Consider the following 12,640-nt stretch of genomic DNA (forward strand, 5'->3'; position numbering starts at 1 on the left):
TGGGGAGAAAGAGCTGCTGAATGGCACTGTGGGCTAATGATGTCACATACCTGGAAAAGCAATGTAAACACGCACAAACAAAAGCATGGTATATTTAGCTGCTGTCTGCATGTTTGCACATGGAAACCACATTTACTGAGGGCATTCACTCATACTCAACATTACATGCGGTATGTGCCCATAAATCCGCTCCTGCATTTCCACAGCAGATCTCCACACTTGCCAGAGTAAGAGAAAGATTAAAATGCTGCTCTCCTATTTCTGGGTCACAGACCAGGTGGGTGATTCAGGTTGTTTTCCAATCCACTTAATGGCTGTGAGGTAGTGTCTCTGTGATGTTCTGTTTTTTCTGCTTCTTAATCCAATGCACTTTGATTAAGAAGTGCTTCTCTTTGTTCTCTCTCTGCAGGGGCTCCAGGAAGCGGAGGAAGATCAGAGGGACAGCGGAGTTGAGCATTTTGCTCACTCCAGTTCATTCCTAACTGGAGAATGCCAAGGCTGCGCATGAGGAGCCCATGCTTTGAATGCCCTGCCTTCATTATCACACACACACACACTCAAAGACACACTGACCCTACATCGATCTAATCTACGCTCCATAAATTGAGAGAAAGTTTCTGATTGGAGACAGTGGGAGGAAAATCTCATGTCTGCACTCAGTCCCATTCTGCCAAAACACTACCACCACTCCGAATGCATGAACACGCGTTTCCACGCACACACATGCACGCACGCCACCAGATGCCCCCTCAGCTGTACTGCTGGCTGTTTGCCTTTAAGGGGTGTCAGCGTGGGTAATCTCAGGTGACGTACACCTGGTAACACACAGCCCAAGACATCTGTAGGACAGCAGGCCTGCTAGCTTCACAGCCTCCATATCCACGTGCAACCCCCCAAAAAAGGTTTCTTTTTGAATGCAGGTGTGATATAACCTCACTGACACAATGAAAGCCCATAAAGAAGCACAGTTCATGCCATGTATGGAAGTTCGAAGCTTTACTTTCTTCATGCTTTAGAGTTATATCAAATAATGAGTCTTTTCAATTACTTGCTTATATTATTTTTCAATATGTCAGTCAGTTAAAGTCCCAGGTGCATCCAACACTGCCACAAAGCTCCTGCTGTGGGCCAAAAAGACGTTATTTAACCTCCGGAATCAGAAAAGGTCAATGCACAAGTAGCACAGAGAGGCCTCTATGAGCCCTGAGGGATTGTTAACAAGGTCAAGGCCCCAGAGAGGAAACTTAACGGGGTTACAAGGAGGCCTGCATGCAAAAACAATGCTGCACCAACAGGAGGCGCTGTCAGGGACTGTTAAAATGTTAAGCGAAGCGTTCTCTCAGTTGTATTCCCAGACAGCGTCCCCCCTCCCCTCAGGCTAGCTCTCTTGTGCAGAGCTGCTGCTCCACAGTCTGAGGGGCCTAGGGGTTCTTGGGGGTATTCCCTGTGGTATAGCAGGGAGCCTGAGGGGCTCCGGTGTGTAGGAGCTTTGGGAATGCGGAGGCCTTGGGGGGCCTGGAGCTCAGATGGGGCCTAGAGGGTAAACTTTCTCACTCAGGGAGCAGAGATGGAGCAGATAGAGAAAGACAGCGAGGGGAAAACACCTTGAGAGGAGTCTGTCAGATATGCAGGCAGCAGCCGGTAAGCTCCCAAGAGGGTACACAGGCACAGAAACACAAACACACACGTAGGCTCACTCAAAACCAATATGTGGGCCAGCAAATAGAGCTTTTTAAATATTCCCCTCTCTCCTCAACCATCCTGTCTCTCATCTTCTCCTCTTTCCTCCCTCCTGCTGTCTCCTCTATTCCACTGTAAGATATTAATGCCTAACAGGATTAGATGTGTCTCTATCATGTGAGACACAAGATCACAAACCAACCCCGAGCCCCCTGGGGAACAGTGGGATGGGAGGGATGAAACAAGGCCTCCTCTCTTCTCCCCTCTCCTCCCCTCCATCCCAAAGGTATCCAGATGCTGGGACACGGGGAGAGAGGGCCGGAGAAAGGAAAGAGACAAATGGAGCGAGAGAGGTGTTTTGTCCAAAGATGTCAGTCTCTCTGGGATAGCATCGTCTCCACCCTCAGTGTCATGAACTCCACAACAACTCCACTTTGCCACTTTGCCCGTCCTTTAATTTAAACTTGAAAAGTTTATCTCAGCATATATTGTATAAGATATGCAGTGGCCTGTCAGAACGAGTGGGCGACTAAAGTGGCGAAGCAGTGGCGTAAAAGCTGTTTGAAACTGATTTTGAGTCATCCTGACCTCAGTTCAAAGGGCTCCCATTACTCGAGAGGCACTTACAATTAGTTACCAACTCACTAGGCTTATGGTTCCTAAATTGAAATGTATTGCTCTTTAAAGCCTCCTCTCTAATTGTGTAGTCATTAATGGCCGATTCCCTATCTACACTGCGTTGATGGGCACATAAAAAGTCACGATGATAGACGAGCACAGTGTAGTTGTTAAAAAGGGAGAGGAGGTCGCTTCTTGTTGCGCCTCATCACCACTGGGGGGAGTAGAGTCCTGTGATGGGAGAGAGAGGGAGGCAGGGACAGCCACTTTCTCTGAGATGACATGAAAGATTGATGGATTCCTTCAAGCTTCATTGTCCAGAAGTAGAAACATGCGAGGCGCTGAATTGGCCTACCTTCACATGACACGCACATACAATCACACAGCCGCAGAGGGGGTGGTCTGTGGATCAGCATTTTAGAAAAACTGAGCTCATGCAGTGCATAGATTTTTTAAATGTATTCACTCGAACTTACCTTAACTGTATATTTTCCAGAAATCTCACTGCTGCTTACTCCACACTGCCAGGAATAAAATCCTAGTGGAGAAAATGTGAATACTTTACTTATCAACCTAAAAGTGCTCGTATTTAAACATACTGAGCCTTGAAATATCGACAGAAACTTGAGCTGTGCTTTAGGAAGTGAACTTTTACGGTGGCAGGTTATATTTGAAGACAACAGCTGTCTTTGTTTCCAATGTGATGTAAGAAGCTCTGTTCATGTCTTCATGTCTTCCAAATATTTCACCTCAACAACAGTGTTTTTCATTGTGGGCTATAAACGCTTGACACAACAAATAACACCTAATTGGAATCACTAGCATACATAGAAGTAGCAGTAATATTGCTAATTATGATGGTGATGGAAATAATAGTAACAACAATGTTATTATTCTAAATGTTGGACACCATAAAGAAAAAAGTTCCTCTGTGTGCAGCTGCAGAATAAATTTGGCTCATTCACTGCGGTCTCAGCATTAAAACTATAATTTGACCTCAGATGAGAAGAGAAAGGGAAAGTCTATCCTTTGAGCTGTCACGTCAAGGCAAAGGATCATGCAAAGTTCCCATCCAGCTTAGTAAAAGTAAAATGTTTTGTCTAAACAGCTCGATAATGAACAGAGATTGTACTTTTTGTTTTGCTATTATGCATGTTATTATATAATGCGCAGAAAGCCTGTTATGAAAGCCTCGGCACAGGATGGGTCAGATGTCCCGAAGATCATTACGAACAACACCCCGGGCTACAAATCCCCAGGGTAGAAGGGACAAACACAAGAGATAAAAGACAAAGATGAGGGAGCGCAGATATATTCAGATGAAAAATAGGGCATCGTGATGATAAGAGTCAGAGAGAGGGGCAGCGGAGCTGGGGGTGGGGGGGTGGACACACTGTATAGTTTGTTATGCAGGCAGTTTAATTGTAGTAGTCATTTTAGGTTTGCTGCTGTTAATTGCTGACATGGAAATGGAAGTGTGGTATGAAAAAAAGCTCTTTAAAAGGAGATTGTTGGTGGACAAGACTAAGTGAAATTATACTGGATGGGGGGGCTTATAGTCACAGACATTAATATTCTACACTTTATGACCCTCCTCTCCCACTGTCTCCACCCTGTTCTCACCCAGAGGGCTCATTATTATCAGTGGAGAGGGGTTGATCCACGCAGACACTCATATGAGAGCTGTCTGAAGGCATTACTGTACACACACTCCCCCAGTGTGAATGATTAGGAACCTATGATAAACAGGAGGGGCAGGCTGTTAAACATGACCGCGAGGCAGGCTGCACAGATAGTCCATGTGCCCCCATCTTGCTCAGGCAAACACATTTGGTTCTTTTACATCTCTGTGCACCACTTGCACTCATCCACCTCCACTCACACGTTGGCCCAGACACACAGATGCACCCTGACACATGACAAACCTCATATGCTATTTGGAGGAAGTGCATCGAGCTACTTAGTGTTTTAGGCCTCCCAATTATTCAAATGTATGATGCAAGACTGACCCCACACTCTTCAGCAAGGCAATAGAGCCACCATTAGATTATCTAATGGACATTATAAAGACAAAAAATAATTCCTCCACTTTGAATAATCTTCAGACCAGGAGCTTTTGTCAGATGAACAAAGATGGAATTCATCGGAGAAAAAATTTCTCTTCTTGGATGGCACTGTACAAGTGGAGCCATGCCAGAATTTGGTAACCTATTTCTGCAAATCTTTACGAAATAATCAGTCTCTTTGTCATGTCGCCCTCTTGCAAAGTCATTTAAACCTGGAAAATGTCAAATAAATGTATATTTAAATAAAAATATCAAGCATTTTTGGCTTCTGTGGTCATGGTCTGAGAGTGTCTGAAGAAGGTCCTACATCACAACAGAGTAACACAGCCCACACATACATCGCCCTGTCCCTTTTTCCTAATGAGCTTTATCGCATTGGTCCCGCTTGACTTGTCTTGCTAACTGGCACACATATATCCATATGTTCCACATGAGCAAGCAGAGGGGACAGGCTGGGTGGCAGAGCTGCTTTCTCAGTTACATCTAAGAGTTTTACTGCAACAGCCAGCAGCAACAGCAAGTCAGCTTAACTCCATCTCTGCTGTGCGTGTGTGCAGACTGTAATTAGTCATGAGAAGTGTTAACAGCATCCGCTTGTTCCTGATGTTCATTGAGTCAAAAGTCAAACACAGACTTGAGGATTTGAAGCAGCTATAGCTACCTGAGATACAGTATGTATACGTTAGACTTACAGCACGTGCAGCACAGATACAGTAAGTGCACTGGAAAGATAGCAAAGTCCAAGTACCAAATAGCTCCTCGAATGCACAACAAGATAAGTCTTAAGTCTGATTAAAGGAATAGTTCAACTTACTGAGAAATTATCTTATTTGCTTTCTTGCCCAAAGCTACATGACAAGATCAATGCCACTCAAGTCTGTAAGGTCAATGAGCAGCCGGTCAGCATATCTTAGCAGAAAGACTGGAAACAGAGGGAAACAACAAAAAACAAGCTCTGTCCAAAGGTAACAAAATCTAAAGCTCACAAGTTAACATGTTAATGTCTTGTTCGTTTAATCTGCACAAAACTCAGGTGTGAAAAGAAATGGCAAACTACATGAATTTCATTTTGGACAGGACTAGGCTACGTTTCCCTGCTTCCAGCCATTGTGCTAAACTAGGCTAAGATAATTAGCAGCTGGCTATATCGACCTTCTTTTCTAACTCTCAGCAAGACAGCAAATAAGTGCATTTCCCAAAATGCTGAATTACTCCTTTGAGGAGCCTATCTGAAAAGTCAAAAGAGAAATAATTACAAATGATGATGATGATTATTCTGATTTGGTAAGAGGACACAACAGCTCCCCTGAAAGCTTCAGATTTCCTCTAAGATCAATGACACTGCTTTGCAGCTTAACACACAAAATATACAATACTTTTTCTCCTTTTTATTTTGACACATTTCATGAACATGTGAACTGCAGAAAGGGAGACATGTTGATGTGTTTGTGCCCATGTGTGAGGTGGTCTATTAATGCAAATGAGGTTTGGGACAACAAAGCACAAGAGAAAAGATGAAAAGGAGGAAAAAAAAAGGGGTATTGAGTGAAATGAAATTGACTGAAATTACAAGACCTGCAAATTCTGGTCATAGTTTGTTCTTTTCATGAGTTCCATGGACTATACACCTGTTGTTCAAACTATCCATGAAACAATATGATAAAAAAGACAAAAAAGGAATTTCTGATGTTCAAAAACACCAGGCTAATATATAAAATGCCAAATGCAGTGGAAAAAAGCTCAGTACATCTGATACAGAAGGTGGCCTCGGAGTGATGCAACAGGAAGCAAGGAGTCAAGTGAGAGGTAAGGAGAGGAAGTTTTTCTACCCTCCTCTTCTGTATTCAAGCCAGGAGAATACACCCCCCCAAAAAACAAACAAACAAACAAACTAATCTTAATTAACAGCTGGAAAAGGGTAAAGCTCAATATAACATCAGCAAAGGTCAATAAAACTAACATGGAGCATACTGTTGGCCTTAAGTATACCAATAAATACATTTCAAAGTGAATATGAAGAAAACAATTTTTTCACAGGCTACACTAAAACCAAATGCGTGCAAAAACCATGCCATTAAACATCAGTTAATAAACAGTTCTTAAAGCACATAACTAAAAACATTAAAATCATTTGGCCAGGAAAACTGTAAACAAAGAACATCATTTGTGTCTTGTTTTAAAAAAGGAAATCTCTAGCTGAACACTGCATTTCTCTCAAACCTAAAGTTCAGAAGGTACTCGATAAATAAATAAAATCAGAATAAATGTTCTGCTCTGTAGTTTCACATTGACCTCACTATCAAAAAACTGTTCCTATTTGACAATTCACGTAAAGCTTGGCGTTCAGCTTTGACAGGTTCCATTAAAGACTATCTACGCTGATCTCTGAGGCAGCAAAGCCGACGACGCGGCTGGAAGGCACCATCGATGGAAAGTAGGTCCACTGGATCTGGCTTTGCTCCTGAATGTCAGAAACACAACCGTCGATATAAAACCGAGATGGACCCGTAGCGTTAGTGGTCGGGCCAACTCTCCATCCCTCCTCTTGTTTGGTGTCTGCAGTGTCGGCTTACAACCCGACACACTGATATCTGTCCCGCTATTGTGAGGAAGGATGGAGTGGTGGTGGGAGGATGTGCAAGAGTTTGTGATTCTGTCTTTGAAGACAAAGATGTTCAACAACCCTCCACACACACACACACACACACACACACACACACACACACACACACACACACACACACACACACACACACACAACAAACAAACACACACACACAAACACACGTCAGAAGCTGCACTCAGAGCTCATCATGGTTCTTGGTGAGGTCCTCTCCGTAGTTGGTGGCCTGACTTCCCACAAACATGTTCCAGTTTTCAAGGATCTCCTCTTTGGTCAGCATCTGGTCCTGAGAAGTGAGGAGAAGAGAATTGAAAGATAAGTAAACCTTATCTTATTTAACACAACATTACATAGATGAGATGACAGGATGCAGATCTTAAACAACGTGCCTTGTCCTGATCAGACTCATACACCAGATGTCTGGCCTCAGCTTGGGCATGGTCGTAGTCCTGTGGCATAATCCAGTGGCGGATTTCATCGGTGTCCATTTTGCCATCCTTGTTCAAGTCCCGAAAGTCAGAGAACTGTTCCCTCTCGGTCTTGACCCAATCCGGCTCTGGACCCCCCTCCTCATGAGCAAACATGTCGGCTGAAAAAGTGGAGACAAATACAGTACAGCTTCAAATTCATGTTTGCAGTAAAAAGATATTAATAAATTATATAATGATCCCTACTTAAACAGGAACCATACAGGGCAGGTTTGGGTTAATTTATTAAAAATTAATACATCTGATTTCATTTCTTTGCTTAAACGTACCAATATACTCATCTTCATCCACGTGCCCATCGCCGTTCTTGTCAATGTCCTCCAGGGTTTCCTGCAATCAGAACGAGTTAATGATGTCATTAAAGTCAGAGACAAGGTGTCAACAATGGTGGAACTTTCACTTCGAGTAATAAAAGAGAAACACGTCGCCCAAGGCAGGATGAGTGAATGTATGAGGGTCAGCTGCTAGCTGGGCTGGCGGACTGACACAACAATCACAGGATTCCCTGCTGATGAGAGCCAAACCCTCCACATTAAAACATGATACACGCTTGTTTTTTTTGCAAACAATTGGTGAAACACTGTCTTTTAATGCCCTGGCAGATGGCTTTTTGCTCTCACATCCAGTGTGAGTGTGAGTTTGACTTAATGGGTACTTAAAGGCATGCCGTGCAAGGGATCATTAGTTAACAACTACGCACGTACATGTATGGTCATTGCAGTGCATCTGGGCATAACACATGCATGCAGCTACACAGATTCAAATCACTGTATGCATCCTTTCCTGCAGGTGAGAGTCCCTCTCTGAACGCTGCTGAATGATTAATAGCCATGTAGCTCCTGTAGACTTAGAAATGACTAATACTAAATAAGAGCATCCATCTGTCCATCTTCTGAACCCACTTCACCTGTGAAAGGTTGTGTGCAAACAAGAAGAGATGTTTGCTATAAATATAAAACCAACAGACCACTGTAGACCTCTGTAAACACTGACAGTCACATGACAGTCACGCTTGTCTATTCAGGGATACATATAACTCTTGTTTACTATTACAGTTAATACTATACAATAGGGTTGGATGATACACTAAACTTTCTGGATGTGGTTCGGGTCATAGCGGCATCCAGGTGACTGCCAGGCCCCAAGGTTTCCCAGCAGAACACTGTTTTATAACGAGACAATCAATGTTATTCACATTTTCCATCAGTGGTTTGAATGTTGTGGCTAATCGGTGTAAATACGTAGTCTGAATGCCATCGCTTTAAACCAGCAGTAGGTACAACAACCAACTGCATCTAACAGATGTTCAACCAACCAATCAGCCTAAAGACCAGGATCTTTCATAAGTCACGCTATAATTAACCTGGACAAGCATAAAAGTCAGCACGAGGATGGAAATGTTATTAACAAAATAAATAAATAAAAACAAAACACATTTATCAGAGTTGAGATGAATGTGTTGTGATATAGATTTTAAATTATAACACCCAGCCCTACTATACAATTAGCCTTAATGTGATGAGAGCAAAGCAGCGTTTGGGAAAAAAGCAGAGGAAGCTCAGCACCGTACATCTATGTATGGTTCTTCAGAACACCACAGATCAGCAGCAGACTGTTAACCGTCTTACAACTATGCTGGAGGCTCTGAGGCGACCTAAAGGCCAAGCCATACTCATGTTTCTGGAGTTACACTAAAGTCTTTCTGGGACAATCTAACTGCAACCACAAAAGACATGATGGGATGTTCCAAATAACTGTGCTGATGTGCCTAGGGGAGGCTTTACAAGGAAGAAACCTTGCAAAAATGCTGCTTGATTCTTGCGCAAGAATTGGTGTGAAGCTGAGCAGTGGCTTGATATTATTCAGGGAACATATTTGTTGTCTCTGTGGATGCATAGAACACACAGCATGGTGCAATAGATCACTGCTGAGGAGGTGGGCAGTGCTTTTTTCCAGTTTACAGTGCACTGTAGTGGAGGTCTGTGATATCTGGAGCTAGATAGATACATTTCAGCAGAGTGCTCTGTTATGCGAGTGAGTGTGTAGGCTGGCACTCAATGAGATGACATCATGGTCCTGCCTGAACCTGCATGACAAACGCCATCAGTCATCAGTCCTGCTAGCCTACAATCATCTAAAGCTGTAAAGTGACCCTTCCAGTCACTTTTTCCCCTCATATGGCTACATAAACCATCAATTTACTCTTTGTTGCACAATTGTATGAAAGATCTGTAATAAAAAGAAAAAACGCTTACTAATGTGAGAAGCAAGCCTCTTATTAGCTTCAGCTAGATTCCCCACAATCAGTGAAGACACCCCAGGATGAACAGTTCTTTGGTAACATTCGGAGACATCATAAAAATGAGAGATTAATAATTAACTCTGTCAAATGGGTAGTACAACTTTTATGAACACAGCAGCATAGTGCATCGCTGCTAACATTTGCCACGCAACTGTTCCACGAGGCCAAATTTATATTTAAAGATCGAGTCTTAAATGGGACAGTCGGTCCCATCCCACTGGACCTGTTCCAAAAAATATAGAAACTCAATCATTTCCAGGCCAAGTTAAAATTTCATTAAGGAGTTATCCAAATGTGGCACATTTATCCAAGTAGCCATCAGATTAAACACATGGAATAGAAACTCAGATCTGTTCCTGTAATGGAATAACATTTCTGAGTGAACAGACAAATTACAAAACTCTACATTAAGGATTTCATTCTCTCCTGCATGCAAATGTGCGTGTCTAATACTGTTCTAAGTGTACCCTCTGCAAAAACTCCTTGAGACAACAAACGCTAGCCTCACTACCCTGCCCCTTTCTGCTCATAATCACCATGAGGTCACAGACGGCTTACCAGAACCACAATGTCCTTCATGTGTTCAAACTCCTCAGGGTGGAGGAAGGATGTGAACTCCTCTCTGTCTGCTGCCAGGTCTCCGTTCAGATCAGCTGTCTTGAACCTCCTCTCATCACGAGGAAGCATCTTCTTGAAGCTGAACTGGTCTGTTGCATCATCAAACTCCTCCGGGTTGGCTGAGAGGGGCAATTACGATCAGAAATAGCAATGTTATACATTAATACTGTCTAGCATGTAAAAGATGTCAAAAAAAAAAAAAAAAAAAAAACCCACACACATACCGAGGTAGTATCCGTACGTGGCTTGCTTGTACTCATCCCACGAAATCTTGTTGTCTTTGTTTAGGTCGTAATCTGTCCACACCTTTGCCACGTTATCGTACACGTAACGCTTCTGGACGCGTTTTATCCAAGCCTTGAGTTCAGCTGTGGTGATGTAGCCATCAGTGTCGCCGTCTATCCGGTCCACTATTTTACTGTGCGGCAAGAGAATGAAGACAGGGAGCGTTTGTTAGTTAGTTATTACTTTTAATACTCAAACACGGTGGTAAAGATCCAAAAAATACTGTACGTGCCACAAGGTTGAACTGTCAAGCACAAAAGTCAGGTCTGGTTTTTTTGCTGCTTTGCCTCCAACATGCACTGAGCTACTATTCTTACCAGCAGGCAGGAGAGTATCAAAACTAAATAATAAATATTTGGTTGTACCCTTTTTTACAACAATGAGACTACTCTAGTAGGAGGAGCAGGCAAAGGATGCAGTGTGGAGGTGTATTCTTAGAGCTGGGTTGCCACGTTGTGATGTTAGGGGTCCTCCCACTCTCACCACCACAGGAAAGAGTTTCCTTTCAGAGGGGGAAAGACCATTTAGCCAACGCGTGTCACAAGGTGCCAACTTGTCACCCAAGCAGCGAGGAAAGGGGGAAAAAAGAGGAGACTTTGAAGTGGATGAAGAACCACGTAGCACATGCCTGTTACTGACAGCCGCTCAGTATGAAGGCTGGCCCACTACTTTACTCAAACTGCATCGCCTACAAATGGTTCTTTAATGATGATCTATAATTAAGACTTCGCCTAAGCAATTAACGGCACAGGCGTGTGTGCGAACAGTGCCGGTGGTGTAATAGCGCACCGTTATTTCTCGCGGACTTGCTCGCATGCACATCTTTCTCAGGCACTTGTGTTGATGTTGTCAAAGTTTAATGTCCTGAACAGCTACACGCTGCACAAGAGAAGCGAGTGTGCGTGATTTACTCAACGCAGCCTGACAACAGCACCGAGAGCGCACACCTGATGCTGTCCGCATGGTCACATCAGAGGAGTAACAGCGACATGTCCTTACCCGAGCCTGTCTTTGCTCTCTTCAGGGGTGAGCTGATCAAATGTCTTGGCCTCCTCTTTGCCCAGGAAGGCCTCATGGTCATACTGGAAGCTTTTATTGTCTTCGTGGGCTTGCCTGCTCAGTTCGGGGTCTTGATAAAGGACCCTCTCTTTTCTTAACGTCGGCTTGCCGTGCACAAGCGTGCACAGGAGCGCGGCGCACACGAAGCCGAGGACGTCCATGGGTCGAGGATGGTCTGGCTGCTTCCTCTCTCAGACCAGAACGGTTGTTCCCAAACGGGCCTGTGACACAATGAGCAAGCGGCTATGTAGCCACTTTCACCGCTTGTGCCGACACACACTAACCTCTCGTACAGTCGTCGGCAGCGGTGCGTAACTGCTGCAGCTGCCAGGAGCCAAACCCGCGAAGAGCACCTGAACCCGCACACAGGTCCACCGAGAACACCTCCAACCCTCACTCAAAACGGTTTTAGGGCAATTCTGTCCCGTTTCCTGAGGAGGGAACGCAACCAAACAGGAATTTTCTGCCGCCTTACGTACAGCCAATCAGAGTGTTCGTTTCAGGCAGGGCCCAGCCTCGTGCGCAGGCAGGAGCTCTGCCATTGGTCCGCGGGATGTCGGTAACACGAGAGGCATTCAGGCGCCACGTTGCAAGCTGACGCGCAAACTACGCTCAGCGTGGAGACCGTGAGGGTCACTGTGAGATAAAATATGGTTTGTTCGGAATTGGAGAGCTGCTTCAGAATCATGTTCGTGTTCCCACTCGTGCACGACATGCATCCGCCATGACAGTGTGGCTGCGTGTAAGTGTGGCGAGCGTACAGGTATGTGCATGTGTACGGTAAAAATAGGGTTCAGACCCCACTTTTGCACTCTCACCCACAAATATGCGACCCTGTTTAGTCTTGCCCCTGCTGTAGTTTGCTATTTAACAGACTCAACAATCGAGAGGGCACATTGAA

General features: G+C 44.2%; 1 protein-coding gene across 1 annotated transcript; it reads right to left on the reverse strand.

The window, feature by feature from the left end:
• Positions 1-5,794: 5,794 nt before the first annotated feature.
• rcn1 (reticulocalbin 1, EF-hand calcium binding domain) lies at positions 5,795-12,155 on the reverse strand. Its single transcript, XM_041935993.1, has 6 exons — positions 11,680-12,155; positions 10,620-10,813; positions 10,336-10,514; positions 7,745-7,805; positions 7,377-7,576; positions 5,795-7,273 (listed from the first exon to the last, which is right to left on the reverse strand). The coding sequence occupies exons 1-6, from the start codon at positions 11,898-11,900 to the stop codon at positions 7,166-7,168; spliced, it is 963 nt and encodes a 320-aa protein (XP_041791927.1). The 5' UTR covers positions 11,901-12,155; the 3' UTR covers positions 5,795-7,165.
• Between the last annotated feature and the right edge of the window lie 485 nt (positions 12,156-12,640).

The sequence above is a fragment of the Chelmon rostratus genome, chromosome 1 (genome assembly GCF_017976325.1).
Source record: "Chelmon rostratus isolate fCheRos1 chromosome 1, fCheRos1.pri, whole genome shotgun sequence".
NCBI lineage: Eukaryota > Metazoa > Chordata > Actinopteri > Chaetodontiformes > Chaetodontidae > Chelmon > Chelmon rostratus.